Raw genomic sequence first — 25,024 nt, 5'->3', positions numbered from 1 at the left:
TGGGTCTCAATGAATGTAGTTCCGCTTTAAATGAAGAACCACCTAATGTTGGTGTCAGAACAAAGGTGTGAGTGTTGGGGAGGAAATCTGATGATGGAAAACCTAGCCAGTCATGCTCACATGAAGAACCAGAAATGGTTGCTCCTCCATCATCTTGAATACAGGTGTTAGAGTGCATGTGTTACAATTGTGAAACCATTGGGGTTTCACAGAGATGGAGCTAGCACAGTCTTCACTGAAGGGATAGGTGGTCAGTCAAACCTGTTAGAAGGAGGGTTGGTGGCTGTACCCTATACAGTTTGTTGTTAGCCTGGTATCTCTGATATCTCCTTCTGAGGCCTCCTCTGCTTTGACAAAGAGAAACTGGTAGAATACTTTCCAAAATCTCCTTCCCCATGGAGTTAGGGTTAGTGTCCACAGGATGAGGTGCTCAGGTAAGATCTGAAAGGTGGAAAGGGAGAGGCCATTTCTTCCTTTAGGAAGGCAGACAGAAGCAGTTGTATGGGCAGATGCAAGTTCTAAGCAGCTTCAGGTAAGTTTCTGAGTGTTGCGTCAGATACTCTTGGGGTTCCCAGAGGCTTCATGCAACTCCTGAGACCCCACTTCCCTATGCTGTGGTGCTTTAATCTGAAGTAGCTCGAGGCCGCTTTCCTGACCTTCACTCTCAGTCTTTCCAGCAGGTTGTAAAGCTGTACACTAAAACTTCATTCTTGGAAGACACAGAGTAGCTGGTTTTCCTGCACACTTTTGACTGAAAGAGGGGTCAACCAATTATATGCTCTAGGGAAGAATTTCAAAGAAGAAACTTTGGGCATATGGCAGGCAGAAGTGAGGAGGTAGCACCTAGAGTGAAAACTAAACTGATGAATGGCAAAGGACAAGTTAGGGAAGAATTACAAACAAGGTGGGCCTCTCCAAAGGCCCCAACACCAATCAGGCACTTGATGTCTGCCTAGCTCTATGCACGGTAAGAATTCTCCCAGACCTCAATCAAATTCAGCCTGATTCCCCTTCAGTAACCCTATCCCCCTCCAAGGTGTTCTATTTATTCTTCCTACATGCAGTCAATGTAAGGGAAACACAAGGCAAAGATAATCCTAAGAGTGTCGAATATACTGGAGTTGGGCTTAGAAATGCAATGGGATGCTTAGTTCCCCATTATCACAAAGACTCCGCGTGAACAAAAAATGAAACAGTAGTCTTGCATTTTTCTCCACAGCAATTCATCCCATCTGACATTTATTAAATGCTTCTCTTTCCTCAATAATATCTATTAGATATTTGATGAATATATGAATGAATGGTTCCATCCAGAAATGAAGTCCAGATATCACTGACTGCTCCTAAAATACACCTGAGTCTAACCTATGTACATATATGAATAGACCACAGTGAATCTTACCTTCATGTACATTCACCAGGCACTAATTTAAAAATCTATAAATCAATAGCAGAAAGATGAGTTGAGAGAAGGGAATGAGGAGGGAAGAGAGGAGGGAAAAGAGAAGTATTGGGGACTGAATTAGAGCCAATTATACTCCATGCTTGCATAATTATGTAAAAATGAACCTGATGTTACGTATAACTAAAGGGGACCAAAAAATGCCTAAAACCCCACTGGAAGTGAAAGAAGCCTTGGTCCCTGTCTCAGGGGAGAGTGCTGTATTATCACTTTCACACCAATGGTATGTCAGGTTTGGTTGGTAAACTTCAACTTGCAATTCTTTTTTCTTCCCCCAATTTTCTACTTGTAAGGATTACAAACAAGAGACCATGGACTTATAGTTCTCTGGACTGCTTTAAAGTTTCAAAATCTTTCCATGTCATCAATGAATAATTAGTGTCATATTCATAGTATATGCTTTGCATAATTACCAGCACTTTAACATAACATGTGGCTAAAAGACAAAAAAAGGAACAAAAATAACACCATAAAGAGAAGACTTCAGTTCTTTTCAAAGATACAAAATATGATGCTGACATTTGGTACACATTTGATGATAATGCAAAATGTGCTTCATATCAGAAAAGTTCAACTTAGACCAGTGAGAAGATATTTCAGATTAAGCTTCTTCTTGTGGGAAGCAACAATAGTTCACAATATGACTTCCCTTCTTCAGCTGTGTGCCATATAAGGGATTTTTTTTTTCTCTTTTAAGTTGTTCTGTCTTGAGTGAAGAAATATGAATGGGTCAAATGAAATATGCACTGGTTTAGAAAAATCCTTTGAATATTAGTTCAAAATAACTTTGTACTGGTCATCTTGACATGGCAACAGAAATGGTTTGATTAAACTTTGTCTTCTTAAGTAAACAAAAGCAGCTGAGGTGATGATAAGGCCTTTGGATTTCCACTAGTCTCAGAAATTAAACTGGGAGGAAGGAAAGAAAAAACAGGAGAGAAAACCTCCTCCACCCATCACCATTTTGCTAAAGCTGTGTTGATAACCAGATAGTTAAGAATAATGTCCTGGTTCTATGGACTAATATAGGGCAGTGATAGGTAAACCGATTCCTGGTGATGAGCTGGGATTTACCATTAGAATCTCTTGCTTTTGCAAAACCAGATCTCTTGGGCTTTCCCTAGACACAGGCCAGAGACCCTCAGTTCAAGAGGTGATAGAGACAAGGCTGAATGCCTGAGACTGGAAAACAGGATGACCAATGATTGAAGCCACTCCCTTCTTTACCAATACTATAAACAACCACTATTGAGCACTTAATATATGCCAGACTCTTCTAAGCACAGTAGAATGTATTAACTCATTTTATCTTTGTAATAGCCCCATGAGATAGGAATTATTTACCATTTAATAAATGAAGAAACTGGTGCACAGAGCAGTTAAATACCTTTCTCAGTTATTTGGAAGTGGTAAAGTAGCAAGCAGATGTAAATCCAAGTTGTCTATCTTGAGAGTCTGATGTTAACAGTCCTTAAGTTGGTTAGGCCACATGAATAAAAGAATAGTTCTATTCTTTTATGCCTTTAATTCCTCTGGCTACCTCATGGACATAACAACAGACTATATAAAGTTGGATCAAGGGTCTAATTGGGGGATTGCCAAATGGGAATGACTCTAACTTCTGGGACATGTAACAATGCTTGGAGACATTTTTGGTTGTCATAATTTGGAGTGGGTATGTTATAGTTTAGATATGAAGTATCCTCCAAAAGCTATGTGTAAGACAATGTGAGGAAGTTTAGAGGAGAAATAATTGGTTTATGAGAGCCTTGATCAGTGTATTGTCCACTGATGGGGATTAACTGGGTGCTAACTATAGGTAGATAGGGCATGGCTAGAGAACATAGGTCCCTGGGAGCAGGGCTTTCAGGTTTATACTTTGTCCCTGGAGATCAGAGCTCTCTCTCTTTCCTCCTGATGCCATGTCCTGAGCTACTTTTCTTCATCACACCCTTCTTCCCTGATGCTCTGCCTCACCTTTGACCCAGAGCAATGGAATTGGTCATCTATAGACTAAGACCTCTGAGACTGGGAATGCCAAATAAACTTTTCTCCTCTAAAATTGTTCTTGTCAAGTCTTTCAGTCACAGTGGAGAAAAAGCTGAATAAAACAAGGTATTACTGGCATCTGTTGGGTAGAGGCCAGAGATGCTGCTAAATATCCTATAATGCACAGGATAGCCCCCTACAACAAAGAATTATTCAGCTCAATATTTTAATACTGCTAATGTAGAGAAACCATATGAGTGAATTGATAGGTGTAACCTAGACACAGCCAGGGCTATTAGCTACTTGCAAGTAGCAAACTCAAAATTCCATAAGCTAAGTTAGAGGGGTGATTCTCTGAGATTCAAAACTAGTAAGACAGAGTCTCTTCCCTCAAAATGATTATAGCAGCAACATGAAATCTTTGCCTTTAAGATTCAGTATCTTAAATGTAGAAAAACAACTTGGTGAATCAAAACAGAATAAATGCCAATGTGCACTAGTTCTTTCTTTCCTCACTCTCAGCAAAGACTTCCATGAATTCTGTGATTGCTAGGATCTCAAAGTGGGTTGCTTGAATCCTGCAGATTTGGCATATCTCTGCTACTAACTCCATGCCAGTGGTAATGGATACTGAGGGGGCCAGTCCAGAAGGTGAGCCACCTAAGTGTTGGAAAATCACCTTCAGCCAAACAGGAACAGCGCCCACTTCCTACAACCTTCATAGACCTCGACCAATGACCAACTGCCAAGGGGACCCTGGCCTTAAAGGTGGCCCAGGTCTATGGTGTGCTTCCTGCTCCACATCTTCCCTCTCGGATCAGGCTGAAATTAATGTTGAGCTGAGGCCACATTCTTGGCTTAGCTTTTCTCTTTTGCTTCTCTCCTCCCCTCTTCTGAGACTGGACCACCAGTCAACACCTTTAGCAAGAGTCCTTGCTTCAGGATTGACTTCTGCTTAGGAAATCCCACTTCCGATACTAGTTAAGAAAAAAGCCACTGCAAGTGTGGCCCAGTATTGGAATCCCCTGAAAGACACTGAAGGAATTTCAGAGCTTTGAGATTCAGAAGAAAATCTATTTTCTTCACTCTTTGGTTAGACTGTGTTTAATTCTCCTTTCTCTTCACTCCAACTTGGGATTCTTGCTAATATATATGTGGAACATATAAGGACTATAAAATTATTGAGTGGAATCAGATCATAATTTCTTTCTTTTGAGACCAGGAAGCACTAGAGAACAGGAACTTGGGTAGTTCAGGTTGTCCTGACATTGATTTATTCTAGAAACTCATGATTATGGTTTTAATCATGCAGAAAGGAAGGAGTCTACGGTGCCCCTCTCCTCATATCCTCAGAGGTGTGGATCCTGGGAGAGCAACAAACTAGACGTGGTTGCAGAACATAAACAGGGATGAAAAACAGAAATTGACAGGAAGCCAATGAAGGCAGAGACTAGTTCTTTAAATGGAAGAATCTTTGTGACATTTTCCCTGGAAGGAGGGTAAAGCAAGACTAGAATGGACAATCAAGAAAGTTGTTTTAGCTATGAGTTGATCTATGATTTTATTCCAGATGAAACCAAAGCCAAATTCTGTTGAAGCAGACAAATGTCTGAACTTTGAAAACACCCGAGTTGTTACTGAATATATTCTGAGTTAGTCCAAGAATATTAAAGATAATTATAAATCTCATTAATGCATATACCATATATGGTCAAATGATGCCAATCAAGGTTGCGATTCCTAACGGTTACATCTTAAAAGGTTTGTAAACTGTTTGAAAATTTTCAGGGTAGGCGATGTAGCTCAGTGGTAGAGCATTTGCTTAGCGTGAGGGAGACCCTGGTACCTGATCCATAGTATCACAAAAATAAATAAATAAATAAACATTTTCTGAAAAAGTTTGCCTTAAAAATTACTTTAAAAGTAACAGTGTTAATCATTGTAGTTAGCTATATTGATAACTATGAGGATGATAATAAAGATTTACTAAATGCTGCCAAGGACAGAGATAAGCACTTGATAAAAATTATCTCATTTAATTATAATAACTTACGAGATAGATCCATTATTAGCTTCACTTTGAAGATAAAATAACTTTCCCAAGAGCACATGGCTTGTAATGGTAAAACTATATGAGCACTCAGAATGCCTAAATCACTGTATTAATTACCTATTATTCCATGACAAATTACCACAGCTTTATCAGTTTAACAAGACACACATTAATTATCTCAGAGTTTCTCTAGATCAGAAGACAGGCGTGGCTTAGCTGGGTCCTCTGCTTCAGGGTTTTACCAGGCTGCAATTCAGAACTTGGCCAGGGTTGTGCTCTCATCAGAGGCTTGATTGAAGAAAGATCTGTTTCCAAGAGCCCTTGGTTGTTGGCAGTATTCATCTCCTTCCAATTGTGGGACTAAGGTCTCTCTCTGTTTGCTGCTGACTGTCAGCCAAGGGCCACTCAGCTCCTAGAGGCTGCCTCACTTTCCCTGGCCAGGTGACCCCTTCACATTACCATTATTTTCTTTGAAGTCACTCAGGTAGAATCTTTTCGACTCTGGTCTGCTGAGATGGAATTTCATGTACTTATAATAGTGACATTCCACTACTCTGTTATGACAAATGTCACATCCTATTGGTTTAAACAAGCCATAGGCCCCACCTGAACTCAAGGGGAGGGGAGAATGCAAAAGTGTGAAAAGGAAGCTGGCAATCACAGACTTAGGGTCTGTGTTCTGTGAGTTCTAGAAATTTGTATACCCTCTATAAAATTTCAATTGCATTTATACTTTAAATTGATTCACTTTGAAAAATAATTATTTTATCAAAACATTTATATCACAATCATACATGAGAAATCACTAGCACTTGCCATAAATAGACGATAACTGAAAAAATATCTTGAAAAATAAACAATTAAATGATATAAAAACTAATGTAAAAATAAATAATAAAAAACAGATTCAAGTCTACTACAAATTCACATATATGGGCTCACTTAATCCTCATAAGAATTAGTGACAAATAATCTTATTCTCCTTATTAAATAATGGAAACAAAAATTCAGAAAGTTTGGTAAATTGCCCAAGACCACTCAGTTCTTAAGTGCTAGTACCAAGATTCAAATCCATGACTACTGGGGGCCAAAGTACATGTGAACTACAGCTTAGGGAGCACCCAGCTTCATAATTCACCCCCAACCTCCCTATTTCCTTTTCCTTCTCATAATTTTACTCAGTTGCCTCCTAACCTTCTTAATCTTGAGATGCACCACTAGCAACCAAGAATCAACACAATTTAAGGTAAAGAGCAAGTAGGCCTGGGCTTTGGCCCTGAATTTATTCTCTCTTACTGCTATGTCACATGCAGCAAGTTACTGCTTTGCCTCAATTGTCTCATCTGTAAAATAGAGGATGATAATAATAAGGGCTTAATAAATGTCATTGTGAAAATATTGAGGATAATATTTCTGTCATCATCTTAAGGAAAAATGTACAAGATATCCAACACTGAGTATGGATGTATGTGTGTGTGTGTTCATATATGTGTATACACATACACACATGGTTATTTTAGTTAGATTTTTAAAGTCCCTTAAGACTTGTGAAAACCAAAACAAGCTGTTTTGATTAATTGCCTAATTTTATGCATTTTAGTTTTTAAAACTTATTATCTTTACTTCTCCAGGGGTAATGTATTGGAGTGGGGCTGAGGGGATGGGATCTTGTACATAAATGTGGGCCTTAGTTAGAAGCATGAACAGGAAGATATCCTTAGCCCGGGGGAGAGTAGCATCTGTGGGCACAGACACAGGTAAGGAGGTCTGTATAATGAAGAGCTTGTGGTCATTCTTCCCCTACTGCTTCAAGGACATTGCTCCAAAAATTCTCCCCTTGCTCTTCCCCAACATGAATTTTCTATTCAAGTAGGTAATTTCTATTAGCATGAAAATATGCAGCTATTTTCTCTCATCTTAAATAAATAGAACCCTTTCTTGATTCAACTCCTTACCTCATTTCTCTCCTTCCCTTTCCTTGAAAGAGCAGTTTCTCTTTGTTTTCTGCATATTTTCTGTTTCTCCTTTTTTCTTGATGCTTTCACTCTGAATTTTCCACTGAAATTTCTCTTTCCCAGCTCACCCATAACTCTCCATATTGTGATAACAACTTCAAAATAGGGTACCAAAGGATTTCAGTTTTCATCTTATTCCATCAGGAGTATTTGGTACAGTGTATTATTCCTTCCTCCTGAATCACTGCTCCAGGCACCTTACACTCTAGATTTTCCTTCCTGGCTCCCCAATGATAGATGGATCCTTCCCAGTAATAAAATCTCATCCAGATAAACATATCTCAGATCTCTTCTCGAATTCCAGACTCTTCTACCCCACATCTCCACTGGGACACTTCAAAGTTAACAAGTCTACTCTGAGTCCCATTCTTTTCCACATCCCTGACAACTCCTTTCTTTGATTGCTTGGTGAATACTGTGTGGCTCTTACACTTCTTTCTCAATCCATCTGCAATTCCCATCAACTCCACTTTGTACCCTTCTCTACTACATGCTTGACCTCCTTCATCTCTTTTATGCATTTTTGCAACCAACCTCCTAGTGCCTTTGCTTCTGCCCTTGATACCTCTCCCCCTCCCACAGTCTGATCTTACCAGGTAGCTAAAGTAACCCTAATAAAACAAAAATCAGATCTTCTCATACTTGTGGTCAAAACTTTCCAACAGCTCCCCAAGACCCTTAGAGAAAAACTAGATTACCCTATTAACTGTTAAGGTCCCCAGGGTCATCTGGCTATTATTGCCTTGCTGTTATAAATTCTCAATATAAGAATAAGAACTCGATTTAAATGAAAGTGCCTCCAGTGGTTTCTAAATCTTAACACAATGTAGAACTCTTACAAATGATATTCTCTTCACTGTCTTATGGACCTACCTGGCATCTTCCTGTCTCAGGACCCACCCCCCCTCTCTGGAAGAGAGGCACACTTTTTCCAGATTTTATAAAATTGCAAGGTCCTCTCAATGCCTCCTGCTTTCCTTTCTTACTTTGTGCTTTATGTTCCAACAAGGCAAGGATTTTTGTCTTTTTTATTCATGGCTAAGTTCCTAGTGCTCAGAGCAATGCCTGGCAGAGTGGGTGTGTGATAAATATTTGTTGAATGAATTAGCTATTATCCAGATGGTATGATTTATATAATTGTAGTTGTTTTATAATGGCTATAATGATAGGGTCTTTTCTTATGTTCCACATGATTCCAAAGGAGGTGGGGATCTGTTCCATTAATACACCCACTTCTCACTCATCCCAAATAATTAAAAAGTCATCCATGATTTGACTGACAAAGAAAGGAAAATATAAACCTCTTACAAATGATAACAACTTCAAAATAGGGTACCAAAGGATTGAGAGTAGACATAGAATTTAAAATGGGGGAAAATGCAAAATGTGAATTAATAAATGTGATCTCTTGAAAAAGGGAATCCCTTTAAATAGAAAGACTCGGAAACAAATAACTTGGACATAATGATGTTTTATTTGGCAATTTTGCTATGAATTGCTTTCTCTGGACTAATGTGAAATCTGAGTTATAGAATATTAAAGACCCAGCGTACCAAGGTAAGCACATACTTGCTGACTAATCAGGCTGGAACAAAGGTTTTAAGAAAGATTAAGTTAGTGTCCTTACTTTTATAATGAATAAAAGATTCTTCAAATTGTGCTTCTCAAAATTCAATGTTAAAAGAGATAAGGACTTTCTTGTGTTAAAATGAACTACACAACCTGTCTCTATTCATTCAAAAACATAAAGCTCAGTGTGTTAAACATGTTTTCCATAACTGTTGGACGTTATGACACACAGCTAATGAAGAAGTCACCAGTAATTCATAAAATGTACTTAGTGTCAATCATGGTTTCATAGAATGCTCACTGGGGTTCTCTCTCTCTTTTTTTTCTTCACAACCTTGAACTAAGGTTTATGTTTTGTGTCTTATAAAAGGTCGGAGTAATTTCTGAAAGTTGAAATAGTCATTAGAATTGCTGTCTCTGTGCTGCAGCTGTTTATGAAGAACTCGATTTAAATGAAAGTGCTTCCAGTGGTTTCTAAATCTTAACACAATGTAAACACAGATTTGTTTATTGTTCCACCAAGGGACATTTTAATTATTTGTGGCCGAGAAGAATTAATTTACCTATAATTTCCTGCTGCTTCCTAAGCAAGACAACCTGTGAAGGTCCCTTTTGCTGAGCTGGCAGAGGCCATGAAGATGCAAAGCAGAGTTGGGAGTCTGAGACAGAGAAAAAATGTGCTGCTTATGTGAAGGCTGTGGGTGTGAGGGCAAGACTGGAGCCAGGCAGTGGAAAGGCTGCGTAGGAAAAATGTTCCAGAAAACGGAAGTTCTGTCTGTTGTTGGTGTGTAGAGGACTGCAGGGAAAATCAGAAATGGAGAAGTAGCTGCTCAGAGAAGAAATCAGGGAGGAAAGGAGAGATGCTCAAACAATTGTTTTTGAAGTTTGCTGTTTTTTCCAATTGCTATTTTTTTCTAATGCACATTAAAATAAATAGCTAGCTATTAAAATTCAAAAACCAAAATGATACTAGCATCCCACCTGCCACGCCACTGTCAACTCTGCACTGGGTAGCACAACTGCACGACAGGCAGAACTCTCCTCCGCAGCCTCCTGCTGCAATTCTGGTGGCTGGACAGATGATGTCTCGGGATACACAACAGGAGATTTGTAAGCTTTTCAGTAATATATATTATTTAGAAAAGTAGTAGGTTTGAGTTTAATGAATAAGTCAGGAGAATGACATTGAAAAGATCTATACAGAAGAAACCCTAGGAAGAGAGAGGTAAGTTATGAAGCTTAAAATAAAAAAATCTCTCATTAATCAAACAAAGCTATCTATTATGATGAGAACCAGAATTGTGACAAAGTCAGAATGGACTTTGATTATTTCACATCATGCAGATGTTCAGATCTTTCCTTTCTTCATGAAAGAATTCTGCCACTAAGGAGTAAGAAAAAAAATAATAATGGAAAAGATTTTTAAGAATAAATACCTCGATGTGCTATTAATGTTAAGAGAGTATATAATTGTCTCAATAAGAACTTAAAGACCAAGATTTATCAATGATATGCTCAACTGGCATAGGAAAGATTTTCTGGAATTCCACAAAGCTAGAAAAAAAAACAAGACATTTAATACTGTCTATGCTCTAAGGGAACCTCAAGTCGAGACGGTCCGCTGAGCAAGTTGAGATTAAGAACCTGTTCACTTAAAATGACACTCTACCCGTAGTTTTTCCAGTTCTCTTCTTGGTAGTATTCCAGAAAAATACTGTTTCTGTCTTATAAATGTTCAAGGGTTGAGGTTAGTCTAACAGATATGGGAAAATATCATTTATTTAAAGTCTCCCAAGATCAGCATAACTTATGTGGGAAAAAATGTGCCTCTAATTTGGTGCTTCAATACAACCTGCAGATTGCATGAATTGCAGTTGCCTCCACACCAGAAAAAAACCTAATGTCTGACTTCAAAGAAGCCATTTTTTTTTTGTCAATATGTTTTCCTTATTGATTAAGAAAAGCTAATAGAAGCTTTGCACAGTATTTAGGGAAAATTTGAGATGGATTAACAAGGCCAGGTTCTACAAATATGCACAGTATTTCTGGATACACAATAAGCCCATTGAGAATTATCACTGGAGGCCTGACTGGGCCTCTTGTTTGCTTAGTTCTTCCTTAATACTCCCCATGCAAAGAAGACAGGGAAGGGAGAGAGCAAACTGCTGGTAAAGTACTCTTGGGTTTGTGAACATGATAACAACAAACTGGATGTCTCTTGAAACTAGAATCATTCTGTAAATTCCAGCTGTTTGGGGCCAAATCATCCAGTCTCTTCTGGTGTGCAAGGGTACCTGAGCCAATGGTGTTTCCTGAAATATAAAAATGGCTTCCAGAAGGGATGACAGCATTTCATCCTCCATTTACATCTCCAGAGAAACAGCAAATATAGAAAGTGAAGTACATTATCACACTTTGAAATAATCCATTTGATTGGAACAGGATATTTTCGTCATCATGGAATCATTTGGCATTACAATGCCCTCCACGGCAAAATACAATGCAAACATCTAATTGCTGGAACATTCCCCAAATAGTGAAGATTGGCAAACTCTGACCAAACAAATGTTCTGTTAACATAATAACTAACTGCCCATTTTTTAAATCAACTTGATACGAATAGACGTATATATTTTTCTCATCCAAGAAAAGCTATTTACCTCTTTCTCCATTTGTAATCCTTCTGCTCTAATATTTCTTTCAAATACTTCTCTCTTTTCAGTCTGGGGATTGGATTTTCTGTACACAAGAATGTAGTCAATTCGACACTTTCCATCTCTAAAGTAAAGTCCATTTGATTTGTTTCTTTCTGGCACTGTCTGGATACAAAGAGAAAGGGACCAGTTTAAGCCATTCATAAACTTGAGCTTCAGGTGGGTAATTTAAAGAAAAATTAAAGCTAAATGGATTTTGTTCTTTGTATTTTATTAAAATTTCATTCTCTAATAAAAAATTTAAACAAGAAGAAACAAATAAAATTAAAATGGGGAAAACACAAGACATCTAAAACTACCAAACTCTGGCAAGGATGTGAAGCAACTGAGAATTCTCATATTTTGCAGGTGAGAGTGGAAATTGATGTACTAACATTGGAAAACACACTAGCATTATCTGGCAAAACTGAACATTTGCAGAACATACAAAATTCTTGTTAAGGCAACGAAGAGATGTGTATATGAATATTCACAGCAACACTGTTTTTAATATAAAATTTTTAAAAGTTGGAAATCAACTCAGATGTCTATGGAAACACAATAAATGAATAAATAAATTATACAAAGGGCATACAGTGAAATACTACAGAGCCACGAAAATAAATGAGTCTTGCATCTACCAACAATAGGAAAAAAACGAATCATAAAAACAACTGACAGGAAAAATAGTAAGTTCTAAGATTTCATACCATGTTTTATAAAACACAAAATTTTAAAAAAATCTAAAAGTAAGTTGTTAAAACTACATATGTATGTGATAAAATTATTTTTACAGAAAAAAGGATATAAAGTACAAAATTCAGGAAGATGGTACTTCTCTGGTAGGGTAGAGACATGGGATTGCAAGGAGTTTCAATGGCTTTAGCAATATTCTAGTACCATGTTTCTCAATTTTTTTTTCTCCACAATAAGAAAAACAGTTTACTGTGTTATCTTTGGATATCTACGTAAATACATACATACAAGTATTTGAGACAAAAGTTTCACACAATAACATTTATCTTTGCTACTTACAGACATGCTACTATAAATTTCCCATTGCATTAAAAAACAATCATTGGAGTTAGTAACCTATGATGAGGTTGTCACCAGTATTTGAAAAAATACCTTCCAACTTCATAAATTGGAAAATGGTTCAGGGTGTTCATTTTATTATGATGCTGCTCTGCATAACTTACACTGAAGTTACAAATGTTATTTTGCAGTAATCAAATACTATAGATATTCAAAAAGTAAAACATTAAAGGAATGGGTTGAATTTTCATCCAGGCCCTTTTGGCTTGTAATATTTGACCCTAAAAGAGAATATCATGTATGAGCTGGTCAGGCTAGAGCAGGGTGTGGCAGGCTAACAGATTTCAAAATTGTTTTTATATACCTGGCCAAGTGAGAGTGGGGAATCCATCTTTTCTAGGCCACAGAATACACTAGTTTCAAATAGTAACATGAAGAAGGCAAACGTGTTAGACCTCCAAAGCTAGAAACCACATTCTTGTACAAGCATCATACATGCAACCTCACCAGAAGAAAGCTCTGAGCCAGGGGAACAGAAGTGCCCATGCATAATGTCTCAACAGATGTTTTCAAACAGTGTCCAATCCTCACTAACCACCCTTTGGCTTTTGTCTTATGATGCACTCAGGAATCTACCTGAATAAACACTTCATTCACAATGATTTGCCAAGCAAGGAAAGTATTCTGTGGATTTAGCACATCAGCAACTGCTTTCCAAAACAGGGCTTTGGGCTGGGAGGAGATCTCAGTGGTAGAGTGTCTGCCTAGCTTATGTGAGGCCCTTGGTTCTATTCTCAGCACAGAAATAGTAATAGTAATAACAAAGCAATAAAAATAAAATAAATATCTACAGTCACGAGTAAGTATCGAGAGGAGGATTGCCTTGAGCAGAATGACAACTTGTGCACCTTCAGCAAAGCTCTGATCTTTCTGAGACTGTTTTCTCCTTTGTAAGTTAAGGGGATGAGAGACTAATTGCTTCCTGAGATCCCTTTCCCTGCCCCTTCACTATGTCACCTTATGGTATCCAAAGTATCTGTGTGAAGAGCTGATGACAGAAGAAATTTTTTCTTTTTTTTAAAGAAAGAAAAGACATGGATAGTATTTTAAGGAACTTATGGGGACAGGTCTGCAAATCTTGGTAGAAGTTAACAGTTTCCCCTGCCTAGGCATCATTCTGTCCATCATTACATGTCTCTGGAATAACAAAACCTTAGCAATGGGCAATGAGTAAATGACTCTGATTCTGGGTGCTTATCACCTCTAATCGTGGTGCACGTACAAAGGAAATATTCAACTTCACCAAGACACAATCAGAGAAATAGTGAGTGCCTCTAACACAATACTTTTCCCCAAATGACACACTAACAGATATGTCTATTTTCAGCTGCAGTGTTTCCAGATTACAGAAGCTAACAGAAACTCAAAGAGGCTCCAGCTCCAGACAACATCATCTATGGAGAGCTGGTGCACTTTATGCCACTATTCTATGTTCTGGGGGATTTATACTTTTTACCACTTATGGCACCGGGAATATAGATCTTAAACCGGTAGGCAGTTTTAAGAATCATCCTTTGTATACATGAGATGCTTCTAGGTTTAAGAAAGTAAGTGCAAGATCCACTGGAAGTTTGTTTTGAGCATAGGTAGATTTAGGATTCCTAAAATGTGCTAGACCCATGGGACATCAAAGAAGGATAAAACCTTGTTTTCCAGAAACCTAGAGTTTGATGGGACTATGACTTTAACAGTCCATTGGAACATGCTTCACATTTTTTTTTTTTTTAAGAAATCATATACTCTTACCTCTCCCCCTGTTTCTAATCTGCTGGCATCATCTGAAGTACTGGTCAGGTTTCCGGGGTGAAGGAGGGAATCATCATCTTTGCAAGGACTATTGACAGCTTCTAATTCATCAAAAAGAATATTGACATCCTTGGCCACTAGAACCAAAGTAAATACATTAAAAGCGGGTTTAAGAATCTGGGATCTTGAAAGCAACACTGAAAGAGAAGATATCTCCCTGTGACTTCATATGTTCTCGTTATTTCAATCACACCTTCAGTGACGGGTCTATCATTTCCTAAGAGAAAAGATGTCAGATGTAAAACATAGTGACCAGACAGTGACAGTGTATTCATTAGGCAAGATTAAGGAAACTGTGAGGCGAGGTGAAGTATGTCCATACTATAAATACAATTTCATGGTAACGGGAGGCATTTGTTCAGTTTTCCTTTATATAGTTTTTTAGCAATAATGTACTTTCATTCAAGACTTCTGAGAACTCATTCTCTGAGTTGGAGATTACCTATACTTTTATATTCTGCTTTTCTTCTTTCTCATTTAAGTGCTGTGCAGCTTATGAAGTAAATCCATAAAAGTGTTACTGAATGGCTTAGTGATTTTCTTTTGTTCCTTTATTACTTCCATAAGGTCATATAAAGAACTCCTAATGTAATCATGAAGCCTGTAGTTAGGTTTTCTGCTTTCCTTCTTCCTCTAATGCTGAACTGAAATAATGAAGTGAGCCAAGGCTCTCTGGAATGCCAAGGCTCTCCCCAGAGACTGTTGATGTTAATAACACAGTGACAAATAAAAAGGCTGTATGTCAGAGTTCTAGGTACAGACTACTTTCAAATCCACAATGCCTGTGGCACTCCAGAAAACAACGTGCAGCACCAGCAGGAGGAGGAGAGAAAGGGATGCCAGGTGAGGGTCCCTCCTTTACCAACTCAAATTATGGCCAACATTGCAGCTGACTTTTTCTTTTGATGCTTTAAAAATGACCAAGGGCTTGTAACTTGTCAGAAGCTGCTGCACAAGAGAATTCATGGAAGACTGACTACTTCTTACCCAAGCACATAACAGATTATTCATTCTTTCGTTCGAAAACATTTTAGGAATGTAGGCATTGTTTGTCAGGCACAGAGTATATGATAGCAAAACTTTGGTAGATAAAAGTTGCTGGGAGCCATAAGCCAAGTAGGTATGACAATTTCCTTGCCAGCGTACCCCCATGTTTCTTTAGTGGAAGGACTCATGGAAATAGGTCACCTTACATGCAATGTAGCTGCAAAATGTCCTATTTCCACGAGTCCTTCCACTAAAGAAACATGGGGGTACGCTGGCAAGGAAATTGTCATACCTACTTGGCTGATGGCTCCCAGCAAAAAGTCATGTGGATTTCTGCATTTCTGTTTTAAGGTAAACAAACCAAATAAATATAAATTGTGAATGCTCTCAAGGAAAGACAAAGCTTGGATATAGAGAATAGAAATACTTAGGGTGATTAGGTTCCAAGGCTATAACCAAATATGATTAGGCAATTCATTTAAGTTTTTCATCTGTAAAATAAAATGCACAGATGTAGAATAGAATTTACATTTATTGCTTACTATGATAGGCTGAATCACACCCCTCAAAGGTGGTCTAATCTCTGGAATCTGTGAATATATTATCTTACATCACTATGGGTTTGTTGATGTGATTAAGCCAAAGATCTTAAAATGGAGACATTATCCTGGATTACATGGCAGGTCTAGTGTAATTATAAGAGTCTTTAGAAGCAGGAGCTAGGATGGTAAGAATCAGAGAGACAGACTGGAAATGTTCTGCTGCTGGCTTTGAAGATGGAGGACAGGGCCATGAGCCAAGGAATGCAGGTAGCCTTTAGAAGATAGAAAAGGCATGAAAGCAGATTTTTCCCTAGAGCCTCTAGGAGGAAAAACACAGTCTTGCTGACACTTCGGATTTTGGACTTCTGACCTCTTAAGCACTACGATAACAAATATGTGCTATTCGAAGCCACTACATTTGTAGTAATTCAGTGCGGCAGTAAATCAATACACTTACTATAGGTTTTTAAATCATGAAGCCACAGAGAAGAAAACATCATGGTATTTCCATAGAGCCATGGCTTAGGAGCACCTACACTGTGCCAGGTGCTCAAGGAGAGGAGCCAAAACTTTTTGAGGCAATATAACATGCACAGTGCTTTTTAGATATAGCAAGACCAAAGACAGCTTTCCTGAGCATCCTATGTAATGAAGCCCCCTAATTTTTCTCCTCCATTTATCTCCTTCCCAGCATTGAATACCACCTGTAACTCCTTGTTTATTTGTCTATTTACTTTTTATTGCTTGTTTATCTTATTAGGATGCAAGTTCCATAGGGCAGGGGCCTTGTCTGTCTTGACTGATCTACAGAGACCCTGACACAAAGTAAGCTCTTGACACACATTTGTTGAATGACAGAATGGGGATAAGCAATCCATTATTGAGTAGAGGGAAGTGATGCTAGTGATATTCAGTGGGAAGAGGTTAGGGAGGCTGCTAAACATCCTATGAAACACAGGATGTCCTACGACAAAGAGTTATCCAGCCCAAAAGGTCAATATAGTAATTGGCTCTTACTTACAGTTTCTCTTTCTGTAGTTTCCAAATTAGCTGTGGTCAACCAGTGGTCACAGTCTAGTGATGTCTGAGAGTCCCTTCCCTTTAACAGCCCTAGGACTCTGAATATATATTTTTCCTAACATAATTCTCATGCACAAACCAGGACTGTGTAATTTCAAGTAGACACTGATTGAATTTCAAGGAGATAATGATTAGATTTGGACAACGGATAAAAATATAGTTTTAACAAAGTCAGACAACCTGCTTGCTATTCCAAATTCTGCCACTTAGCCATGTGAATTTGCACTTCTAGTTTCTTACTGATAAGACAGGGACACTTTGGATCTCAAATATCCTCCAAAGTACTATGTGTTAAAGACTTAGTGCCCAGTTGGGCACTAGTGGGAGGTGTTGAAGACTTGGAGAGATGGGACCAAGAAGGAGGTCATCTGGTCATTAGGGCATGTCTTTGAAGTGTGTAGGAAGACTCCATTCATTCCCTTCTCTTTTTTCTCACCCAAGCCAGGAGGAGAGAGTGCCCCACACTTTTTCCTATGCTGTCCACCTTAGTACAGGACCAAACAGAGTGGGGACTGAACATAAACTGAAGCCTCCAAAAATGTGAGCAAAATGAAACATCTCTCTGTGTAAGCTGATTATCTCAGGTCTTTGGTACAAAAACAGAGAGCTAACCTGGAGAACTGGCTCTGAGAAGTGGAGCCGTGGCTGTGACTACACCTGATGATGGGGAAAAACCTTTGCAATTGGTTTGCAGGAGGGGTGTAGAAAAATTTGGAGAATCAAGCTTGAAAAAGACTAGCAAGCTTTAAGTGAAGTTTAATGCACCATTCTGCTGAAGACTCATATGACTAGACTGCTAATAGGAATGCAAATGGTAAAGGCTATGCTGATGAGGTTTCACATGGAAACAAGAGCTCTACTGGGAATTGAACTAAAGGCAAACCAGTTGTTACACAGTGAGGAATTAGGATACATTATGCCCAAGCCCCAAGACTTTGTAGGATGCTGAACTTAAAGGCAATGGACAAGTTTATCTGGTAGAGAAAATTTCAAGGCAGCAAAATACTCATGCAGCGAACTGGGCATCGCTGGCTACTTTTAACCAAATTTACAATGAGAATCCACAGCAAAATAGAACAGAGTGCAAAGATTTGTGTAAAGGTGCAGCCAAGGAGGGTGCAATTGCTAAAGAGATTAATAATGTTTTAACATAGCTAGATACTTTGCACACAGACATTAGGACAGATGCCTGGAAGAAATCTCAGAAATTACGTAGACTCTGTCCCTTGAAGGGTGGAAGGTAAAAATTGTTTCAAAGAACTTCTAAAAGTCTTTTATGAAGAGAGCTTCGGAATACTGCTAGTCAAGGACTGCCTAAGCTGGCGAAGCATGCAAAGGCCCCTGAAGCTGTGGCTCAAGTAGGCTGGGGTGCAGCTAACATTGGCAGAAGTTACCTTGGCGTGAACCACATGGTGCTGGTCAGAAAGGCTTGTACCAAGATTTTAATAAAAAGCCTGGGAGGCTTGTGAGTATATTGCAGAGTGGAGATCCTGCAAGAATCCATTATTGGGTAGAGGCAAGTGATGCTAGTGGTATTTAGTAGGAAGAGGTCAGGGAGGCTGCTAAACATTCTATGATACACAGGATGTCCTACAACAAAGAGTTATCCAGCCCAAAAGGTCAATATAGTAACTGGCCCTTATTTGCAGTTTCCCTTTCTGTAGTTTCTAAATTAGCTGTGGTCAACCATGATCCAAAAATATTAAATAAAAATAAATGACTCATAAATTTATATGTTCACTATTCTGTATAGCATGATGAAATCTCATGCTATTCTTCTCCACTCTGCCCAAGACATGAATCAATCTTTTGTCCAGTGTGTCCATTCTTTATATGTTACCTACCTGTGTCAGTCACTTAGTATTCATTTTGGTTATCAATATAGTACATAAGCCTTGTTACTGGCCATGGTTTCAGGCATTCATCTGTGGTCTTGGACTCTATCTCCTGTGGATAATGGGGAATGACTGTTAAGATTAAGAAATCCTACTCTACTATTTGATTCTAAAGGGAACAATGAATGGGAAATAGAAAGAAGCTTTTGTAATGGACTATATCACCTCCCTAATACTTTTTTTCTCAAATAGAAAAATGTTTGATAATTATTTGCTTAGTAGAATTCTGCTATTAGGCTCATTAAATTAGAAAGAGAGGCAAATGCTCTGGGGATTCAATTAAGAGCAAGAGGGAGAGAGAATATAAAAATTCCATGTAATCCAAGTAAGGAAACTATATTGCATTCAGATTCAGAAAAGGCTGTGTGAACAAAGCTGGACCAGCAAATATGGGTCAGGCTAGGTAAATACCATGCATTTGAGGACTGTTATGGTTTAGATGTGAGATATCTGCCCAAAACTCATGTGTGAGACAATGCAAGTACATTCAGAGATCAAATGATTAGATTATGAGAACCTTAAACTAATCAGTTCATTAATCCACTTGAATGAATTAACTGGGTGGTAACTGTAGGTTTGTAAGTTGTTGCTGGAGGAGGTAAATCAACAGGAGCCTGCCTTAGGGATATCTTTATCTATCTACCTATCTATCTACACACACACACACACACACACACACACACACACACACATACACACACACACACTGAGCTGAGCTTAGTCTCTCTCTACTTCAGATTGCCATGTCCTAAGCTGATTTTTTTCACCACACCCTTGTGCCATGATGTTCTGCCTCATTATGAGTCCACAGCAATGGAATCAGCTATCTATGGACTTATACCTCTGAAACTGTGAGTGCCAAATAAAATTATTCTTCTCTAAAATTGTTCTCGTCAGGTCTTTTGGTCACGGTAGCAAAAATGCTGACTAAAACAGGGGGGCAAGGGAGATGCCCATACAACTCTATTATAGAGATCAGGACTTTGTCTTTAAAAACAAAGCTTGGAAACATAACAGCAACTGAGCAAGGGTCAAGGTCCTCACATGGCCCAAGAGACCAAACGCCAGACAGTCTGCATAAAGCTTCAACATCAGCACAGAAAAGAGATTTCTTAGAGCAGCCTCTTTCTATAGCATCCCAGGATAAAGGAAGAGCAGAGAAGTCAGAGGGCCGGGAGTCATGTAGATACTGACATTCTTATGTGATGAGAAGATGAGTTTACTTCAGTAGTACTGAATTGACTTGTCAAATATTTGCAATTATTTCAACTATTCCTCCAGTGAAAAAATCACTTGGAATGTTGGATATTGTTTTAATTCTCCAGGGAAAAGAGATCACAGATGTATTGCAAGAATTCTAATAAAGAGATTAGCTAATCAAGTTATTTTCTTCTATGAGTTCATTGAGCCAACATTTAGTGTTAGGTGCTACAGGTGCAAACATGAACAATACATGAATGGAAAGCCCTTGCATTTTCAGGCAAGAGGATTAAATAGGGGAATCAGTGTTATAAAAGCTATAAGCAAAATAAATAATGTGCTTTAGAAATAGTCTAAAAGAGAGCAGGACATAAAACTGAAAGTATCTAAGAATTTGATTTATTGCTCTTTAATTCTCTCCTATTTTACAAATGCAGCAGAATAACCCAACTTTGGTATTACAGCTTGAGAATATTTTAATGTCAGTATTTTTTTTATGTAGCCCAAATGAGGCAAAATTATAGGTCATGGAAAAATAGGTAAGAGAGCATTGCAGTGTAATCTAGGTATTGATATTTGTCCTCCAGAATTCTGGTTCATTATACTATTTTTGTCCTGGGTTCCAAATTATTATATCTGATACTCTGAATTCTGAAAGCATCTCATATTGACCTTAAAGCATCACTAGGAAACAAACACACAAACAAACAAAAAAGGACACTTTTAGGAATAATTCAGAATGACAGCAACATTGTTTATATCTTAATTTCAATGCTACCAGATCATTTTACTGTTTCATAACAAGTTCACCTTTATGTTTAGAGTAGGTTCTCTTTCAGATGAAAAGTTAATTGATACAAAGACTACGAAATAAACTCAGTGTCCATTTTAAAATAAATAATAGCTGATTGTAAGATTATATCAATTGTTTTTTTCTTATTCTAACTATCTTTGTGAGATTGCTTTAAAGTGTCGGTTTTTCTCTTAGAATCAGAGGTTAAATATGGAGGAAGTGGGATGGGAGACAGAGGCAGAGAGACTACAATTAAAGCCCACTGCCTGTTAAGGATTGCCAGGTCTATTTTCTCATTTCATCTCCAGAACAACCCATGAGACAGATATTAGAAAAAGAAGTCAGGTTCATAAATGCTAAGTATAGCCACACAGCTAGGCAGTGACAAAGATGAATTCTAACACAGTTCTGACTGCTGAATCCATGTTATTTCCAGCGGGCTTCTTGTTTTCGGGGAAGCATTCTACTGTTATTAAATCCTGTTTGGCTTTCAAGAACAGGAAGTCATTTAACTGCCAGGCAATTATCTTGTCACTGTTTTAACATTTATCTGCATAAAGCTAGACTTTACATCTGTAGCCCAACAGTTCTGACACTTTTTAAAGATTTAACAAATAGATCAAATTAAATGTTTTAAAATTTTTAGAGAAATATATACACAAGGCACAGATTTGAGTACCTTAGGCTGAGATTTCAAAAGCTTAAGACTATGCAGCATTTATATGACACAAGAAAGCCCAGGACTCTCTTCAATGTTCATTACTCTTCAAATGAATCTGATAGCTTCCCTAAGGCACAGACTGCCTGGCTTACCAGTAAGAAAAAAAGAAGGGGGCTGGGGTTGTGGCTCAGTGGTAGAGCTTTTGCCTAGCATGTGCAAGGCCCTGGGCTCCATCCTCAGCACCACATAAAAATAGCTAAATAAAATAAAGGTTAATAAAGAAAGAAACAAACAAACAAAGGTGGGCCTAATTTAAAGAGCTCTAAATAAATAAAGTATTGGGAAATACATAAATACTTTCTTAGCTAACTTTATTCTTTTCCAATAAGGCTAGCACTTTTCAAAATGTGTTCCCTCCAAGCCCCAGAATCCTTTTGAGGAGTTTTTGGGGGAAATGGAAGGGGCAAAAAGGAAACTGAGGGGGAAAAGCCCACCCATACCAAAGAGTTCAGTTTTTTTGAGATTCAAAATATGTCTTCACAAACAAATAATCAAAAAGATAAAGAGTTTTTTGTTTTTTTTTTAAATGTATGGTCATTAAAGAAATAGTGACATTGCCATTCTCTGGTTCAGTAATGGCAACATTTAGAAAACAGCACAGACCATGCATTGCAAGCAGCCCAGCACACACGGCCACAGGCCAAGATCAGTAATTTATTCCTGGCCGCTTGTTTTTTTATAAAGAGCTTCTCTTGTTCAATCTAAAGAAAAGGCAGACAACTTGGTTGCTCCAAGGTGGGTAAAAATGGCACCTCCTACATCCCTGGGAATGACATTTAGAGAACTGTGCTCCTCATTCAGGCTTTGTTCCTTAGCCTTGGCCACCTTTTCACAATATGAAACAGGGTCAGTGATGTTCTGCATTGAAGACCTCAATCCTCTGATCCATGATTTCCCTTTCTTGGAAAGAGCATGAGCTTTGGATTCAGATAGATCTGAATTCAAATCCATCCATCCCACTTATTAGCTATTGGATTGGGTTATTTTAGCTTATTCCAACTTTAATTCCTTTACCTTTTAAATAGGGATAATACTATTTCCCGGAAGGGAATGTTGTGAGGAATAAAGACAAAGGTGACCATGAGCACTTAGAGTGCTTATCATGCTCCAGGCACGATATAAGGATTTTATATAGATTTATTATCCTTATTTCCATTTTACAGATGTAGAAAGTAAGGTAAGGCAAATTTAATATTAAATAAAATGAGATAGGTAAAAGGTCAACCACAGAGTTGCCAGAGAGGCTTACTAGATGCCAGTTCCCCACCTCTTGCCATCTTTCTCTCTGAAGCAGCATGACATACAGGTTGAAAACAAAGTTGGAAATAAAGCTGCAAAGCATTGGATCCAGAATGACTCACTTGATATTGCTGAGACAAGACTCAGTTTCCCCAGCCACAGAAGCACAAACCACAGCAATACAGGAGCAGCCACATGACTCTCTGGGGGAATGTGCAGGCACAAGGGGTCAAGCCTCAAAAACGACAATCCAGGCCTTCCAACCCTCTAGCTGTTCATTTTGAAACTACATGGTTTTCCCTATTTCCTTTATTAGAACCTAGTAGAATACAGCACAGTTCTGTCTTTTAGAGTATGAATGCTACTCAAGAATCATTATGGTCTATCTCTGTATCTGCTTAGAATCAAGAAGAGAAATACTAAGAAAACAATAAGAGGAGCAAGAGACAAAGGATGGAACAATGATTTAAAGCAAGAATTACAATGTCAAGTATAATCTTTGAATGACATGCCTCACCGTGGATAGCTTATACAGATATATGCCCGTGCCTGATTGATGGACTGTTGTGCTTTTAAAGACAAGATGCTCAACCTAATTTCAGAAGGAAATATCTAAAAATGTGTACCTCTTAAAAATGTTCAGATTTTGAAACTTTGATGGTTAAAAAGCAGGGGGTTGTTTTGGCTTTAATTGATGTTATTTGCAGAACAAAGTAGATACTCAAATCTTAAAATTGTATGTGGGAGGTCTGAATCTTACTATCAAACTCTAGAGTTAAGAATTTGACCTGCGACTTTGTTATCATCACATCAAATTAAACCTGTCTCTAAGTTCACATTTCACTGCCTTGGTGCACAAGCCAGTCATTGGTGACATTTCCATTCTCCTGTCTCATGTATCCAGGATGGTGTAAAGGTCCCAGGAGTGTGGTAAAGACCTGAACATTTAGAGAGATTGCTCAAGTCTCCCTCTGAACTGACTAGTCGAAGTCCACAGTGAAATGTATTCATTCACTCATTCATTACATATATTTACTTAGCACCTGTGATAGTCTATGCTCTGTTCAAGGGTCTGGGGAAGATGAGATTGCCACCTTCCCAGAGCCTGCAACATCCCTCCCTGGGAAAGAATTCTGCTGCAGCTGGCAGTTCAGGTAACCCTAGAGCTGTCTCCCCTTCCATCCACCCACTGGAAGCCACGCTATTTCTGCAGCACAGTCCAAGAAAGCTTGTCTCAGAAATTTCCTCCTGCCTGTTTCTACTTTTCTTATTTAAGTGTGAGCCTCTTGGAAGCTCAGGCTTTCAGAAAGCAAAAAACAGGAGCTTTAAACATTATAAAACTCTGCTGAAACAAAGGAGTTCAAAGGACTAGTCTGCCATCTTGGGATGAGGAGTGAAGGGTGAAAATAGAAAGGGAGGGAAAAATCACACCAAGGAGAAAACACACACACACACACACACACACACACACACACAAATATCTCCTTATGTTATACTTCTACATATAAATACCTTTTTATCTAGAAAGCAGTCAAGTTGTTTTCATTTTGAACCATGCAATAAGATATGATCTGTAAATATTTTTATTTTTTCCTGAATTGGATTTGGTACCAAAATGTTCACCACTGTCTGTAAGTATTATGCTTAGCATAGTGTCTGACACATAACAGGTGAGACAGATGAATGGAAGGAAAAAAGAATTATTTTCTTTATTATTAGCTATACATCTAATAAGGAAGATCAGAAAAGCGATTTGAGTATGGCCAATGAGACATCTTTAGTACAAATGAGGCTATACTTAGGGTACACACACTATGGGAAAAATAATATAAATCCATTTTACAATGTAGAAGCAAAGGAGGGAAAACTTTTGCATCAAAATGTG

The 25,024-nt window shown here is 38.2% G+C and overlaps 1 protein-coding gene across 1 annotated transcript in view; it reads right to left on the bottom strand.

The window, feature by feature from the left end:
• The window catches only part of Ano4 (anoctamin 4), a 210,679-nt gene that overhangs the window by 144,278 nt on the left and 41,377 nt on the right, over positions 1 to 25,024 (bottom strand). The window contains exons 4-5 of the mRNA XM_076855420.2: positions 14,623 to 14,759; positions 11,749 to 11,907 (exon numbers count right to left, since the gene is read on the bottom strand). Of these exons, the coding sequence (XP_076711535.1) occupies positions 11,749 to 11,907; positions 14,623 to 14,759 (296 nt within the window). The remainder of the gene's footprint in view (positions 1 to 11,748; positions 11,908 to 14,622; positions 14,760 to 25,024) is intronic.

The sequence above is a fragment of the Callospermophilus lateralis genome, chromosome 4, assembly GCF_048772815.1.
Source record: "Callospermophilus lateralis isolate mCalLat2 chromosome 4, mCalLat2.hap1, whole genome shotgun sequence".
Classification (NCBI taxonomy): Eukaryota; Metazoa; Chordata; class Mammalia; order Rodentia; family Sciuridae; genus Callospermophilus; species Callospermophilus lateralis.
Note: the sequence above shows the minus strand (reverse complement) of the source record. Positions and strands in the feature narration are given on the sequence as shown.